At 30.7% G+C, this 17,949-nt stretch overlaps 3 protein-coding genes across 5 annotated transcripts; 1 reads left to right on the top strand and 2 right to left on the bottom strand.

The window, feature by feature from the left end:
• Positions 1–1,752: 1,752 nt before the first annotated feature.
• Positions 1,753–13,561, bottom strand: LOC115875466. The gene is made up of 5 exons (XM_030890935.1): positions 13,140–13,561; positions 10,922–11,306; positions 3,813–4,071; positions 3,566–3,751; positions 1,753–2,623 (listed from the first exon to the last, which is right to left on the bottom strand). The coding sequence occupies exons 1-5, from the start codon at positions 13,400–13,402 to the stop codon at positions 1,836–1,838; spliced, it is 1,881 nt and encodes a 626-aa protein (XP_030746795.1). The 5' UTR covers positions 13,403–13,561; the 3' UTR covers positions 1,753–1,835.
• Positions 13,562–14,453: 892 nt separating this feature from the next.
• Positions 14,454–16,092, top strand: LOC115875465 (uroporphyrinogen decarboxylase). 2 transcript variants are annotated; one of them, XM_030890933.1, is made up of 6 exons: positions 14,454–14,599; positions 14,685–14,822; positions 14,875–15,053; positions 15,108–15,263; positions 15,317–15,616; positions 15,675–16,092. In XM_030890933.1, exons 2-6 carry the CDS (start codon positions 14,702–14,704, stop codon positions 15,990–15,992), a joined length of 1,074 nt encoding a protein of 357 aa, XP_030746793.1. In that variant the 5' UTR covers positions 14,454–14,599; positions 14,685–14,701; the 3' UTR covers positions 15,993–16,092. The 2 variants fall into 2 exon arrangements, with proteins under 2 accessions (XP_030746793.1, XP_030746794.1); XM_030890934.1 differs by lacking the exon at positions 14,454–14,599 and having other exon boundaries at positions 14,617–14,822.
• Positions 16,058–17,820, bottom strand: LOC115875463 (putative GTP-binding protein 6). 2 transcript variants are annotated; one of them, XM_030890931.1, is made up of 4 exons: positions 17,544–17,820; positions 16,644–17,487; positions 16,383–16,593; positions 16,058–16,303 (listed from the first exon to the last, which is right to left on the bottom strand). In XM_030890931.1, exons 1-4 carry the CDS (start codon positions 17,657–17,659, stop codon positions 16,080–16,082), a joined length of 1,395 nt encoding a protein of 464 aa, XP_030746791.1. In that variant the 5' UTR covers positions 17,660–17,820; the 3' UTR covers positions 16,058–16,079. The 2 variants fall into 2 exon arrangements, with proteins under 2 accessions (XP_030746791.1, XP_030746792.1); XM_030890932.1 differs by having other exon boundaries at positions 16,165–16,303; positions 16,352–16,593; positions 17,544–17,818.
• Between the last annotated feature and the right edge of the window lie 129 nt (positions 17,821–17,949).

Genomic DNA, 17,949 nt, shown 5'->3' with positions numbered 1-17,949 from the left:
TCGGCCGATCGGCTCCATAAAAATGTATTGTTTTCACTTTTGCAACTAAATAGATGGCCGACTAAAAATTACCGGTCTGTGCTTACCCTAATTATCCTAAAAAAACTCACAAGAGCAAGGCAGAAAAATACTTGCCTCATTTAGAAATATGTAATAATTATTTTTATTTAAATATGGGATAGTTGTTTTGAGTGGTGTATTTGAGGGAGAGATTCTTGGACCTATTCTAACAAAAAAACTTCATATGAAAATTATATCCTAAACATCTTAACTTTTAAGATACAGGGTGGATTTTTTTTTATCTGTTATAATAACCTTAGGACACACATTCATCTGAAAATTTTCCCTTAGAATAGGTTCAAGAAAATGCCCTTAAATAGTAGCATGCTAATAAGGAACACCCTGAAGACGTTAATAAAACTTTTGTATAATGTCCCCTCAATGTATTTTTATAAATAATGGAAACGTCCATTTTTCTATTTAATTTATTTCTCTCGTCAAAAATAAATATAACTATGTATAAATATGTTGTTTATGGCTAAATACAACAGTTTTGAAGATATTTGTAACATTTTTCTAGTGTTAAAAATGAACCTAACCGAAAAAAGAGAGTCAATACAATTGGCCTGTGAATTAATATGACTGTCATGGATCCTCCCCTTGGATAGACTAGCTAAAGTATGACCACAGATATGACCCACTAAGAAAAGACCACGAGCATCGTTCCAACAACGGGCACCTTCTCTCTCGAGTCAATCATGGATGCGCCAGTGCAAGAAAGACAGAAGATGCCTAGGTGATAACACTCGTATCCTCTTCTTAGCTGGTCCATACCCTACTAACTTATATTTTCGTAAATATACTGGGTGTCCCAGAAATAAGTGCAAGTATTTTAACTGGTAGTATTGTTCAACCCCAGAAACAAGCCTATGAGGTTTTTTCACAAAAAAAAAATTGAGAATTCGAAATTTTTTGAAAAATTTTAGTGTTTAATTAAAAAACATAATTTCTTGATAATATGGCAACATAGGTATTATATTAAATTTACAAGAAAGAAAATCCAGAAAAGATCCAGTGGTTCTCAAAATTTTAGCAAAATTTTTTTTTGGAAATTTTCAAAGTAAAATAACTCCGTTATTTTGGACGTTTATTCGAAAAACGATAAAGAGAAAATATGTTTCTTTTATCGAGATCTACCAGCCCTTAAAATACTTGCACTTATTTCTGGGACACCCTGTATAAACTCGCTGTAGGTATATAAGCGATACCAATTAAACTTTTAGATACGTAATCGAGAGCGCGATTTCTAAATTCATTGTTGCCAACTATGAGCATATTCGGCGCCAGGCTTACCAACTGGAATTTAATTTTCTGCTAGGGATTCTGAGGGTGCAGCCACACTATCCTAAAAACGGCGTATCGGCGTAATGACCTTGAATAGATTTCCAGTAATTCTATTGGCTGAAACATTCATCTGTCAGAAATTTTATCTGTCAAAAATTTCAGCCAATAGAATTACTGGAAATCGATTCAAGGCCGTTACGCCGTTTTTAGGATAGTGTGGCTGCACCCTGATATGTAAAAGTGGGCAACGCGGTCAGCTCTGCCGGTCAAGCTTAATCACGTGATTAAAAGTTTATTTGGTATGATCTAATTTTCCAAGTTTCTATTATTAATTAAAATAAAAATCACTGAAATAAAATGTACATCATTTAAATTAAAAAGTGAATTTATTAAAATTTTAATGTTTTATCAAAAAACACAATTGATCATTATACAAAAACTAAATATTTACAAACACATCACAGATATGGTCTTAAAGCTTAAAAACACTTTCAGGAACTTTTAAAAAAATCGTTCTGTACGACATACCTGACGCACTGAAGGAGTAGATTTCTTTCCTCTCTAATTTCATTTTCCAAAAGTTTTTCTAAAAGAGTCACTTTCCGTTTTCTAAATCTATTATGTGGAAAATTATCTGTTGAAGGAATACTTTGTGATGGGGTTTCTTGATTTGACAGATTCCTTTTTTTCGAATTTCGAGAACGTTGATGGGTACGTTTTCTTTTACCTTTATGCGTGGGCCTATTTGAAGTTGCCTGGCTTTCAATGGGTACTTTTATCACTTCCTTATTTTCCTCAACATCAGTACTTCTAATGATCTTTACCTCTTCAGGTGCCTCATTATCACTATCATTTAATGAACAGTTTGCTTTCATATCAATATTTACATCTTGTTTTTCAGATTTAGAATCAATAACTGTACTGGGAACTTTCTTATTATCTTCTTTTGTAACTTCCACTTTATTCTGACAGCTAATTGTCTCTTCTTCACTGTCAGATCCATAAGCTGCCATTAAAGACCCAAGAGCATTGTTTAACTTCACTTTTTTCATTCCTTCGTGTTCTTTCCATTCGTCATCCTCAAAATCGCTAACTTGTTTTTGTTCGGTGTTGCCAAATAATTCTGCAGTTCCCCTAAATGGAAACATGTTGCCATTCCAGTCCTCCTTCTCGTCTATTAAGGAAACCTTCGGTTGAGGCTTCTGTATCTTCTTTCTCTTTGGCGGGCGATTTTGCTGAAGGCGAGTTGATAACGATGACGATTGTTTTGATTTTTCCACTAGAACAAAAAAAAAATCAATAATTTAAATAAATACATGTCAAAAAGAACAAAAAAAAACGTTTCATAGCCTTTCAAATATACAGGGTGGTCCGCAGATAAAAATAAGTAAAAAAGTTTGTATGAATGTGTCTTAAAATGCTTAGTTCCGGAGATACAGGGTGTATAAGTTTCATTTTTATTTCTCTTCTTAAAATCCAGACCACGCAGTTTCGATGACCAGATCGGTATATTATTAGTATTTATATAGCCTTAATAATTGTTGTTGCCCTATATTTTCTCTTTAAGTTTTTAGTTTGTTGATTGTTATTATTTTCTTAATTATGTGAAAACGGTGAACTATACCGTTGAAATAAGTAAATAAATAAATAGAAATTTTTACAGATCGTTTAATTTAAATTAAAATGTACAGGGTGAGTCAACGATAGAGTAAAGTCCATTATCTCATTTATTTCGAGGTTTATAAAAAAATGTTAAATACAAAAGTTATAGGGAAAGTTAAGATACACATCTTAAAATTATTACGAAGTATACAGAGTGCTTCAAAAACGTGTGGCAGATATAACATATTTTTTTAAATGCAATGCCCAAATTTTTTATATTCTTCGTAAAATTCTATAACTTTCTTATATTAAATTAATAGTTTTTGTAATATATTTGAATATGTTTACATAAATGTTAGATTTCAGTGTTGTAAAAAATTGTCAATGGTGCAATTGTTATGAAGTTAGACTACTAAAACTTGATAGGAGAGTTTTATAGAGATAGAGAAAAATCTCTATGTAAAGATATTTTGGTTAGATACTACAGGCTGTTCAAAATATATTTATGAATTCCAACTACTTAAATTTAAAATTAAAAAATATCAAATTTTTTAAACGGCACACCCTATATATTATCATTTTTCTGATAGATTTGAAACAAAATAACTATGCAACTTACATCTAAACTTGTCTTTTCCAAATCTATTATTTTTCTTTGGGATTCGAACTCCTTTCTTTAACCGCTCTTCCTGTTCCTTGTACCTTTGCTCTATGTTTTCTTTAGATGGATATTTCTTCTTCCTTTCTTCAATCCACTTCGCTATATCTTCAGGCGTACTGATGTTTCGGATTTTCTCATACAAACCTGTAAAAAAATATAAATACGTAAATTTAAAACCGCCATTTTTTTTTCCTTAAACTCGTACCAGTCGAATGCTGCATTCTGATATGTTTCTCTATAATTTTCTCGTGAGCAGTAAAATTACAACCGTCCAAGTTGCAAGTCCGATGCTCAGACATGTGCTGGTCATACTGCTCTTGAGAAAAGAACTCTCGTTCGCATGTGTCACACGACAAGTAGATCTCTTCCAGGTCTTCCCAGTTATCTTGGTCTTGGTAATATTCTTCATCCCACAGAGTTTCATCTTCTGGATGAACATAATCTTCACAATCAGTATCTGAATCCTAATATGAAATAAAAATAGCAATAAGAAGAGTTTAAAAAATATAGGAAAGAAATCAGAATTCAAAGAAATATTATAGACAAAGATAAATAGTCCCAAATTGTTTGAAAGTTATTGGGTTTTGTATAAAATATACAGAGTGTGTACAAATAATAGGGACAAATTAATACCTATTTTTTAAAAAATAAAATTAAAGTGATTCAAGCTTTCCTTTTGATTTAATTTATAGTAGCAAAAAATGAGCATTAGTTTAAAAAAATAATATCTATAGTTTCATAGTAGGATTAGAAATTACATTTCAGGTTGCCCCCACATTCGAATGAAGTGTACTTTAAAGTAACTGCTGATCTTGATTATTTTATGACTCATTTTTTACTTAATTTGTATTGTGCAAAGTATTGTTTTTTTTGCTTAAAAGGTATTTCTGTTATACACGGTCGGCAACGCCTGGCTTTGGGTACCGATTTTCGTGTGTACTAAGAGTACAATCTAGGTGTACAGGGTGGTCGAAATTGGTCTGTTTTAACAGGGAAAACCTATTTCCTGACTAGATAGAGCAAAACCGACGTAGATGTCATGGGCTCGATTTCTGAGACACGTTTAATGGCACAAACCGCCTGTTGATTTTTTCATTGCCAACTGAGATACGGGGTCTTTTTGATTTTTTACCATTTTGAAAATTGCCCATAACTTTTTTAATTCGCGGAATAATAAAATTCTGTAAAGACGTTCTTAAGGCACTTTTTTAAGCACAATCCAGTGGCGTAGTCAGTATTTTTCTATACCTGCTCTTTTTGTCAGAAATAATAAAAAATATAATTGAATAATACTAATATAGAATGTTAATTTACCTTTTCAAAAGTCTCTAATTATGCATATAAATAATAATATAGAATATTAAATTGCGACAAAAGTAATTAGACAACTAGGTCAACACAAAATCAAGGCACACTTCGATACAAAGATGAAAAACCTAATATTTCTCTCATTCTTAGAAATAGGTACCCATAACTTTATATCGTTCGAAATGGTTAAACGTCAGCATTTTTTTAAGTTCATAGCCAACTATGATTTCCTTTTAAAAAATTATATTTTTTATTATTTCTAACAAAGAGAGCAAGCATAGAAAAAAACTCACTACGCCACTGGATTGTGCTTAAAAAAGTGCCTTAAGAACGTCTTTACAGAATTTTATTATTCCGCTAATTAAAAAAGTTATGGGCAATTTTCAAAATGGTAAAAAAATCAAAATGGCCCCGTATCTCAGTTGGCAGTAAAAATATCAACAGGCGGTTATGCCATTAAAAGTGTCTCAGAAATCGAGCCATGACATCTATGTCGGTTTTTCTCTATCTAGACAGGAAATAGGTTTTCTCTGTTAAAACAGACCAATTCCGACCACCCTGTACAGTACAGAAATATGTACTGAACAAAGAGAGAAGAGCAAGTATTCACCCAAGTGCATGAAATACAGTACCAGATTAACTGGTTATGTAATACACACTTAGTCATAGCGATTCACTGCTAGACATGCGCCGACCCAAGACCCTGTGTTGACGGCAGGGTATACAAGGCCTGCCAAAGAGTTATTGAAAGCAAGTTTACACGGAATTACTTCGGGATAGCCTATAACAAAGAATCATTTTGACATGACATTTTATTTATGAAAAATGTATGGTTAGATTAAAAAATATCACAAAATTTGCGATATTTTTTTTGGCACATTTAATGTCCAAGGAAACAGTTATTCAAAATTTGATTTAAAAGCTACAGAAAGACTTTCAAAAGACCTTTGATTATTTTTTTCAAAAAATAATCAAATTTTTTTTCTTAAAAGGATGACATAAGAAAAAGCAAATCAAGTAAAAAAAATTCTAAGGCAGAAATGTTATTTTACTGTCCTGCAATAATTAATAAAAAAAAGTCTGTAGTCTGAAGACTGACATAGTTTTTTAAACTACAGATTTTGTTGCAATGACCTATAAATAAAAATGTTGAGCTAACACATTTAAAATTTGATACTCAATTCTAGATAAAAAAAAACACAATATGTTCGGTATTAAGTGTTATTGCTATCAGAAAAATTGCAATATGTACATAACATTGTTTTTTAAAATTATTTGCAGGAAATTAAAGAAAAAATATATAAAATTATTCTTCTTGGATTTACTTTGAATTTTTGTAATTTTAACAAGAAAAATAGGTTTTTTTAATCTTCCAAATATCGATTGTTTTGATATTCTCAAGAAAAAGTCCCTGTATATTTATGAAAATTGGTAAGTATAAGTAAAATCAAATTCTGAACTTCCCTCCTTACCTTTTTTTGAATATTTTGTCAGCTATCCCCACTTTTTGAATATTGAAAGAGGATATTTGTAATTTACCAATATTTTTTTTTTTGTTATTGGATATGCTGACCATTTCCGCATATTTTTTTTAAACTGAATAAAAAAATCCTATTTGTTCAAATTCGCATTTGTGGCACCCCCTGTATATTGCATTTTCAATACATAAAAAGACATTAATTAATTTTTTTCAATAACTCGAGATTGGATGTTCCTGTCTAGGAATATCTATAGACATTAAAACTAAATTTTAACAAAATACTCATACTGTGACGTAGTTATAATATGATCATACTGTATATTAGACATTAAGAATAATTCAAACCTTACGTAACAGTAATCCATGTTAAAATCCTAGAACAAATAATAAAAACACACCCTATATACATAATACAAAACGGAAATATTTCTTTGAATTCTAATAAAAAAAAACTCAACAGAAAAACCAAAAAACTCTTAGACTACCTATTAGAAAATACAGAATTTGCTAGGTCAGAGAAACTACTTTGAAAATTTTCTTTTTTTTAAACTTATTTTTTAAAGATCTTTTCAATAAAACAAAACAAAGACAAAGGTAATGTATTGATGAAAACAAAAAAAGAAAAAACTGCATTATAAATAAAATTGTAGTAACTTACGGGCAATTTTAACTCCAGCGCTATCAAGAAAACTTTTAGTTTCTTGATAGAGAATTAGTGATCCTTTAGATGATAGCTTGAGACACACTCCCAAATATTTATATCTATTTTAATATTGGAGTGATGTCTTAAAATTAGGTGTGGGTATCCATTATGAACTTTTTCCTGAGTAGACTTAATAAAAAATGGGACATTTATGTAAACAGCGTTTAGTCAATTAAAATCTATGTAAAACGACTATATACTTACAGAATTACATTACATACATACAGTTAAACTTTTATAAATATTCAATTTCAAAATTACTTTAAAGTTAACAGTTTTTTAATTCCTATTAATCAGGATAAATACAAGGTATTCCTAAATTTCATGTACAAAAGAATGGGTTGATTGTGTGGTTTATTTTATAACTGAAATTTCAAGTAAACTTAGGTCTGCAAACGCTTCGTTACGGATTTACAGGGTGTTGAGATTTCAGTGTTCATTATAAATGTATACACGGTCGGCAAAGACTGACTTTGAGTGACGATTTTTGTGTGTACAATGAGTACATTATACAGTTAATGTGTTCAGTACAATAAGATGTACGTAATAAAAGAAGTATTTTACCAAGCACATGAAACAAAAGCACGGGATTAAGTGGTTATGTAATAATCATTTCACATTTTACTCTCTCTGACTTACAAGATCGCTATAGCGATTCACTCCTAGACATGCAGATACCGACCCAAGACATACATTGTTGCGGACCGTGTAGTTGAAATTAAATTCATCTAGCTAATTACACTTCTCAAAAGGTATATCGAAAATGCAATAAAAACTAAAAAAGAAACCTTATAAAAAATTTAAAGTTCATTTAAGCTTCAAAGAAAAAATATATTGAAGTTTTGTTTGCAGCTTACGTTTGCAAACCTATAAGTTTATTTGAAATTTCAGTAATAAATAAACCAAAAAATCACCCTCTTCCATTTGAACATAATGTTTAGGAAAAACCTGTACATCTTCCTTCAAAGTTTTAGTTTTATTTTATTAATAATTATTTACCTAATCAATATATTAGCTAATAATATACAATAGAACTTGGAATTTTTGGTGTTACAACAGCAAAATATATAACAGGAGTTATTTACCACAATACACCAAAACATTTAAACTCTTTCGAACATTTGCTAACTATGTTAGCATCATCAGCAAATGACTAAGACTCAATTGGACATTTTAATCATATGCATATGGTTCTAAAATGGCTAGCAAAACGTTCAGAGTTTAAAATAACGTGTTTGTAATAAAATATTGTTATTTTGCAATACACTGTAAGGTTAAGATAGTTTCTAATATAAAAAAATTAACTCGTACCCAGGAAAAACTGGCAGGACATACATATATTTAGAAACTATAAAAACAAAGTTGCAGGTTCTTAAACAATAAGAGATATGTTGCAAATAATTAAGTTTCATTGATTTCAAAATACTTTTTTATTAAATAATTTGTCCTAAGATTACATTTAATATTAGAAGGTACTTAAAGTACCTTAATTAAAGGTACCTTATTTTATATAAATATTAAAAAAAATCTGAGATATAGTAACAGAAATCTGGTTATTTTGCATTCAAGTAAAATTAATATTACACTAAATCTTTACTCGGGAGCGAGCAAAATTGCGTTTAAATAAAAAACGAAAAATACTTTTGACTAATTTAACAGCTACACAACATACAAATGGACAACTGAGAATGTTACTTGTTACATTATAGCAGTTAGGTCAATAGACTGACAAGTAATATTAACTAAATATTGAAAATACTATTTTAGGGTGAAATTTGGGTTGGGCCGATTCGCAACTTGAAATCGGCTGCCGCTTATAAAAGTTAAAGAGAGCCCCTTAAGCTGACTGAACTTCGGCAGGCTGAGACGTTTGCTCATTGTTACTTTCTAAATTTTTGTTCGTCTCTGCCTCTGTGGAAACATTTTTGCTTTTGTCCTGTAAAGATACCCAATTGTTTTAGACTTTCTTCAGGATAACATATAACATTTAGACTGTGGTTAAGTGTTTTATTTTTAAATAATTAGTCACTCGTTGAACAACTTCCAGTTGCCAACGAGTTTAAGACCACTTTTCTATGCCAAAAAAAGAATACGTACATAAATGATAAATTACTAAAACATCTTTCAAAAGTGAATAGAGATTGACATTAATAAAGTGGCCTATATATATAATTATCTTCAAAATAATTCAAAGCAGTTTGGTTTGCTTAACTGTTTTTGAAATGAAGATCATTCTTTAAGCTTTCATTAGTGTGATAAAAACAGATAAGCAAAAGCGCCCTATTTAATGCGATTTTGTAAACAAAATCCTCCATGCTTGAAAAAATAAATAAAAATTAATTTTCAAGAAAGGAGCTACATATAATTTCAAGAGAAATTTTATATAAGTATATATTATGTGTAGTGTTATATAACCAAGTGCTTAGATTTTCAAATTTCATAGATTCTCTTTAAAAACAATTCTGCAATACTGTATAGTGAACAATGTTCGATACTTTATATAAAATTTTCTTGAAAATACTTGATGTCTTATATTTTTATTTTGAATGGAAAAAATTTTCTTTACAAATATAAGACAATTTTATTAATAAATGCCTGTTTTAGGCAAATTTTACTCAAGGATGTTAAAAATAGAATAAGTCTATTCTATTGGTTTTTGCTTTAAACAATTTAATTATTCAATTTTTTTAATTTAAGCATGAAGGTAATAAGAGCATTAAAATTTAAGAAAATTATAGAAAGAAAACCTAATTACTAAAAAAAATATTATACTATAAAAACCTCTCTAATGAAATACGAAGCTGAAAAAGTAACGAAAACTTTTTTATAAAAATTGAAAATTAAAAATATTGAGATATTTTTTGTAAACCTTTGTTTGTAAATAATGGTAGTAAAATTGTTATAGGTATTCCTTTTTTTAATTTAAGCATGAAGGTAATAAGAGCATTAAAATTTAAGAAAATTATAGAAAGAAAACTTAATTACTAAAAAAAATATTATACTATAAAAACCTCTATAATGAAATACGAAGCTGAAAAAGTAACGAAAACTTTTTATGAAAATTGAAAATTAAAAATATCGAGATATTTTTTGTAAACCTTTCTTTGTAAATAATGGTAGTAAAATTGTTATAGGTATTCCTCATATAAATCTTATCTAACAAAATATTTTATACAAATATTCCTTCTTGCTAATTATTTAATGTTAAATCACTAACAAATAGTAGCAGATGTACAAAAACCAATTAGAATGCAACTCAATTTAGGTTACTTTATAAAATTGTCTACCAAGACAAATGTTTAATTTTTGATTTTTTCCCAAATTTAAAATTTACCTAAAGAGACATTTAGGAAAAATTATTTTTTTTAAATTCAGTAAATTTACACATAATTTGTATTAAAACAAAATAAGAAAAAAAACATCCCTTACGAAGATTTCAATAAACAAAAAGCAAATTTAATACAAGAACAATGAAAAATGTTTTGCCACCTGTCACATATTTGTCTAAAATGAAATCAAATTCTATGACCATCACTTAAGATAGAATTAGTCAAATTATACAATTCTAGTTGATATTACGGTCAAATATAAAACATCAATAGTTCAGCCATTAAAGCAAATTAAAAAATTCGCCTAAACAATTTTTTTCTGATTTCACGACGGAACATTTAAAAATTTATGCCCAGTAGTAAAAATCATGCAAAAAAATTTGGACAGTGATATACTCAATGAGAAATACCTATAAGTTGACGTCTGCTGTATAATCAATAGGTGCCGTAGTTCGCTTAAAATTAGACTCGGGCATAAGCTGCGGGATACGCACCTCCTGCTGGCCTACTTGTGCAGTTCGACCTTCCTGATAGATCTTGCTGCACTTTTCTCTCTGATCTCGGTAATTCTTCCAATCGTCGAGGCTCTGAGTCTGTTTAGCTTGTGCTAGAAGTTCGTCTTTTTTCGCAAACTCGGTCCGCATCGCATCCGTGACCCAGGGTTTAAACAGATCGATATTTTTCAAGCTGGTGCGGTTTTTCTTGACGATCCTGCCTCGTTTGATGCCGCGCATATCAGGAGGAAAGCGACCCTTCATTCGCGGACCTCCTCTAAAAGGACCGCCGCGCATCGGAGGCGGAATGGGAGGACGCATCATCATTGGCGGCGGCGGCGGGCGCATACCGGGTGGAGGCGGTCTCATTCCTGGTGGTGGAGGCCTGAAATAATGTTACATCTATTCTAACACGTGCTACCAAATAAAAATTAACAGACTGAAAAACATAGATGATTGTCGCAGGCGTATATAATAATCAGGCTTTTTGCAAAAACACTAGGCATTTTATAAAACACCAGCTTTTTAAACAAAAGAAGTAATTTTTACAAAAAGCCTAATCAGAATTAAGCTTATTAAACAATGACCATATTTTATGTGCCTGTGCAAAAAAACTGCCTGTTTTCAGTAATTTTACAAAATGCCAAATCAAGGCCAGGCAGATTGAAAAATGATCAAAGTTTAGTCAGCTATGAGCATAAGCATATTGAATAATTTAGGCTTCAATAAAAATACCCCATATTTTCCTATACAAAAACAACTTGAACCCTATTTCATGAATTATAATTATATATAATTTTAAATACAAAATATATTAAAACCTTAATATTATTATACTCTGTAATTCAATTTTGCATACTTTGTGTACTACCTTGTGTAGGGCTGCTTCCTTGTGGAAGTTTGCTTTCTCTTAGAATAAGATGAATTTATATCTTTATAATAATCGTCCTTAACCATACTCTATTTGACAGAATTATCGCTTTTTGTGCAATTATTTCCTAATTTTGAAAAACCTTTTACCTTTACCTATGTTATTTTTAATGAAAAAGCTGACCTATACTGTTCAATATACTTGTTTACTATGATTTAAGTTAATGCATGATATTTTAGAATAACTAATTTCAATCTCACAATTATTTAAAATAAAATTACATATTATTTATTTACATAAAAAAATATAAATCCATCAGATAATTCTGAAACTGATGGGCCTATTCATGATTTTAACATCATTTTAAGTCAATATGCTTAGGATATAATGGACAATGTAAGAATTTCTATTAATCAAAATGTAAAAAATGTCAGACTGAAATATAACATGGATGGCCTAATGAGGAACTGTTGAAAAACTCATCCCTGGTTTAGACCACGAAAAAGATGAGAAAAAAGATGAAACTAACCATTCATTGCAAAATCCTCATAATATTTTAAATTTTATATTAGCAAAATAGGTACCTATGTCAGAGAAAAATTATAGGGAAGGAATAAATACTTTTTATAACAAGTAGGTACACCATTAAGGAAAAATGTTTTCAAGAGAATAATGCAATTTAAGGTTTACAAAGTTATAAACATTTTCAAGATTTCAATGTAACTGTAAGTGGAAAATTAATTTAATTTCTAGAAAACAAATGAATATGCAGCTATATGCTAGAATAGATCTTAGGAATCGAAAATTAATAAAATTTCTACATTATTCAATCTGGATATTTATTAGAATAAGGAACTCCCAATTATAACTTTATTTAAGAACCTAGCAGCAGCATCCTTTTTAATATTATAAAAACCCATAGATAGGGTCATAGGACTGGATTGGTAGCTATTAATATTATGTTTTTAAATCATAAGGTTGGAACTTTTGATGTTACAACCGCAAAATAAAAACACCAATTCACAACAATACACCAAAACACTTTACATTTAGCACAGGACCTGCGTTTCGCTAATCACATTAGCATTACCAGCAGATGACTAAAACTGGTTTAATAAGACTTAATCATCTACTAATAATGCTAACATGGCTAGCGAAACGCGCGCCCGTGTCAAAAAATAAAGTTTTGGTGTATTGTGGTGAATTTAGTGCTTTTATTTTGCTTTCATAAGTTAATATAAAACGTCGGATTTAAATTAATTTTACTCCTACCAATTTGCTAGTCATGAGATTAACAGTTGTCTTTCAAAGAATTCGCCATATTTGAAATGCTAAACTACCACATACCTCATTCCTGGTGGTGGAAGACCTCTAGGTCCTGGCCCCATCATCCTGTGATGCGGCGGCGGTGGTGGTCCTGGCAGAGGTCGTAGTCTCATACCTGGGGGGCCCATGGGTGGCGGCCTGATTCCTCCTCGCATAGGAGGACCCATTCCTCGCATTCCACCAAATAAAGCCGGGTTACCGTTGAGTGCTCGACCGCCACCTCTCTTCATTCCTCCTCGACCGCCGCCACGTTTCGGTTTTCCACGTGCAGCAGGAGCTCCCATTTTATTGTTCGACAAAATTTTTACACTTTTGCGCTAACGCGGTACCTAATTAATAAGGAAAATTGAAAACTTCAAAGGACAAATTTAACAAAACGATGGCGTCTTTTTCCTCCGGAACAGGGAGGTCACGCAACCTCCAATTACCAACCGTAAAAAATGTTACCATAATGTTACTAAATTTAGTCAATACTACCAACAATAAAATAATCCAATTATATAACATCATATACATATAAAAGTCATATGCTTCTATGGTTAGAACATTTTGATATATGATTAGCAACGCAAAACAAATCAGAGATATAGAGCTTAGACTATGGAGTGTAGAGATTAGTAGAGATCAGAGGTAGATATACATCAACACTCCATAGCTTGGACGAGTACGATTCAAAATGTTTCTTATGGGAGAAACCTTGTACCCTGAGTACTCCTCCACCTTTTATACAGTGTCCTGCGTGTAAGAGAGCCGATAGCCCAAAAGAGTAGTAAAAAAAATTACCATAAGGAACACTACTGCGCTTTGAATAAAAAGATTACTCCTGCGCATCATATGAAGGCAAGGTGAATTAATTACATGCAGAAAAGTGTGTATCTAAATAATCTGACGATTTAAGCGTGACATAAAAAAACAGAGTCACAAAGTTGCAAAAGACAATGTCACATGGGCATTCTCGAGCGTAAATATTTTATACCAAGAATAGTATAATTTGCCGATTTCCACAAGTCAACTTTGGTCGCGTCCAAATCATCATTCTTGTGAGCAGAAGCTTCTATAAGGTTCCCTTAACATCCCTTTTGGATATCTAACGCCCTAGAATTTTCTTATTTTCTACCCCTTTAGATATGGAGCCCCATAGTTATAGACTCTTTTAGTCTAGTTAAAATTCCGCAATATTGTTAAGATAAACTAAAGATCAACATTCATTATCAATAAAATGAAAATTATATCACCATTACTTTCTGACCTCCCCCTATAGACCTAAAGGGAGAACATGGCAGCTACCATGATTAGACTTCTCTATATCTCTGAAACCAATTAAAAAAAACAAATTTTGATATATATGCCACCAGATATATAGGTATTAAAAATTAAATAGGTATTAATAAGGTATTAATGGAAAAAGGAAATAGAATAATTAAAATCATGATCATTGATAATCAATCTATAAGTGGTGTGAACTGATAGAATATTGATAAGTAAGTTATCTGTATTAACTACAAGTATTAACTTATCTTCGTCCAAACTTGAACAAATTGAAATTGTACTTATAACATTTTCTAGTAAATTTTTAATAAAAAATGTCAATAAACAAAGACTTCCCTTTACTTAAAAATGAGAGGCTTTTAAAGGCAGCTCGCGGGGAAAAAGTTGATAAATTACCAGTATGGATAATGCGACAAGCAGGAAGATATCTTCCAGGTTAGTTCAATTTCTTTTCCTTTACATAAGTAAATAAAAGAATATTTTTAAGAATTTCGGGAGTATCGCAAACAACATGATTTCTTTGAGATTTGTAATAATCCTGAATATGCCTGTGAAGTAACTCTTATGCCTATAAGACGTTATGAATTGGACGCGGCAATCATTTTTAGTGATATATTAGTAATACCACAAGCTCTTGGTTTGGATGTTGAAATGCGCCCAGGAGTAGTAAGAAACGTGATTCTGTTTCTAATGATTTATTCATGTATGTTATTGTAACAGGGCCCAGTATTACCAGAACCCCTGACATTAGAAACCCTTTCTAACTTAAATACCAAAGGAACTGTTAAGAAATTGGAATATGTTGGTCAAGCTATAAACCTGACTAGACATAAGTTAGAGGGAAATGTACCCCTATTTGGATTTACAGGAGCACCAGTATTTATATAACACAACTATATTTTCTAAAAGACCTAAATATTATGTTTTAGTGGACTTTAATGGGTTATATGATTGAAGGTGGAGGTTCAAAAACATATTCAAAAGCAAAAAAATGGCTCTATGCCCATCCACAAAAGTCTCATGAATTATTAGAAATTTTAACGCAAGTCATTATAGATTATTTAGTAATGCAAATTGAATATGGCGCTCAGATTGTCCAAGTATTTGATAGTAACGCAGAATATTTAAACAAAAATCTTTATTCTATCTTTTGCTTGCCATATTTGAAAAAGATTTCACTTGAAGTAAGGAAAAAATTAAGGGAGAAAAAACTGGAAGAAGTTCCAATGGTATGGTATATACTTTGTCATAAATTAATTATTGATTATACATAGATTAAATTTTCAGGTTCTATTTGCAAAAGGAGGATGGTATTGCTTAGAAGAACAAGCTGAGTTGGGCTATGAAGTGTTAGGTGTAGATTGGACAGTGGAACCGAAATATGTTAGAAATATTCTTAAAAACAAAAACATTACCATACAAGGAAACCTTGATCCCTGTGCTCTCTATTCTTCTAAAAGTGACCTCAACAGTCAAGTGGAAAAAATGTTAAATGAGTTTGGAAGTGACAGGTATATTGTTAATTTAGGTCATGGTATTTATCCTGACGCCCCCATAGACTCGTTAAAAACTGTTGTAGATGTTGTTCATAGTTTTGAGGTTTAAGTGGTATTATTTTTCACATAGGGTTTATAAGGAAAAACAGGGATTAATATTTTATCAAATTTTAATTTTGTAATAAATATTAATATATTATATAAAATAATGTTTAAACTTATTAAGATTCACTTGTGTTATTATTACCTTTGCCATAATATATTGGTAATCATTTTCATCAGGAATTTCTTCTAATATAGTTGCATTTTTATATAGCCACCTAATTTCTTCACCTCCGTTTGGTATTTTTAAGGTAATCTTTTGTCGTTGTGTCGATTTTAATATAAACTTTTCTAATTGGGTCATCAGTTCATTCAAACCTTTAAAGCATTGATTATTTTAAGATTATTAAGAACTTAATACATTACCGAAATATACATAGATTCAACGAGAACTAACCAATTCCTTTCTGGGCTGATACATTTACATCTGTTTCTCTTTTTTCAGTGTCTAATTTCAACAAATCGCATTTGTTACCAACAGCAAATATTTTACTTGAAAGATCATCAGAATTTTCATCTTTTCCCAAACTTTTAAGAACATTTAAAACGTGTTGTCTTTTATAGTCAAAACTGATACTAGAAAGATCTTCCACATGTAAAATTACATCCTTAAAAAAACTTTTTTAATATTATTTTAAATGTTGCTTTTCAAACTTACTGCAAGAAGAGCATCTTCTAGAGTAGCCACAAAGCATTCTATGAGGTTAGTCGGTATATCAGATATAAATCCAACTGTATCAATATATAAAACATCCAGACCTGAAGGTAAAATACCCTTATGAACAGTTACATCTAGAGTTGCAAAGAGCTGATCTTTAGGTTGAAGACTTGCCTCGTTTGTTAGGGCCTTTATTAGGGATGTTTTTCCAGCATTAGTATATCCAACAACGGCAACTACTGGATAATCAATCTTTTTCCTTTTGTTTCTTAATAAATTTCTGTGACTTCTCAAATTCTCAATTTCAGACTTAATTTTCTGTTCCCTATTCTGAAACATTAGTTTCAAAGCCTCTGAACTGTAAGTTTTAAAAATCAAGTCCTGTTCGCTCTTTTTCTTTAAATACGCTAATTCAGCCAAAGATACTTGCAGCTTTGCATGTTTACTTATTGCATGAGTTTTTAGAATTTTCATAACAATTTTATATCTGTCCATAATAGCTCTTTTAAAATTTTCCTGAAGTATCACCGTTGTTGCTTTTTTTAATGAACTAGAATTAATAAATATGGCACTAATTTCTGGCCTTTGAATCACTACTTGCTTAATTCTTTCCATCGATCCACTTTTAAATAATGCCTTTCTATCCAAGGTGTCTAGAGGAACGGTTAAGGTGTCTTCTACAGTCCATGATGGTAGAGTTTGAATAAGCGCTATAGCCTCGGAAAGTTGTTCTTCGGGTGTAATGTTTAACTTCTTCGGTCCCCATTTTACGTATGGCTGAATGATTAGACATCGATGAGCTTCTTTAATGTGAAAATAACTGTCTGTCAGTTTATTATATTCACTAAAAACTGTCTTTTAGATATGTTCCTAAAGAATTAATTTTTATATTCTACACACCTATCACTCAATTCTTCAAAGTTATTTGAACTACTGTATCTTAAACAAGCGGAGATATAAATTCTTCTTAATCGGTTAGAACTCTTACGTAATATACGGCAATATCCAAGAATCATTATATTCTTTTCTAGTATTATTCACTTAAATCACAAATATATACTTACATTATTTTATTTAAAAAATATTAAATAAATTTACTTTTTGATAATAATAACCTTACTTTTTCAAATTTTGACTTTCTGACCACAGATTACAGATTTTGATTAATCTGCAAAGCCAGAAATAATAAGTACGGACCAAAAACAGGCCGGATACTCCTGGTAGCTTAGGCCTTTAACTTAACTTAAAAAAATGGGAGCTCGTATTTAAAAAGAAGAAGATGTTATTTTTTATAGGCAACCAACAA

The sequence above is a fragment of the Sitophilus oryzae genome, unplaced genomic scaffold (genome assembly GCF_002938485.1).
Source record: "Sitophilus oryzae breed Bouriz unplaced genomic scaffold, Soryzae_2.0 scaffold_1387_pilon_pilon, whole genome shotgun sequence".
NCBI classification, from domain to species: Eukaryota; Metazoa; Arthropoda; class Insecta; order Coleoptera; family Curculionidae; genus Sitophilus; species Sitophilus oryzae.
This window is presented reverse-complemented; position numbering and strand designations above follow the sequence as displayed.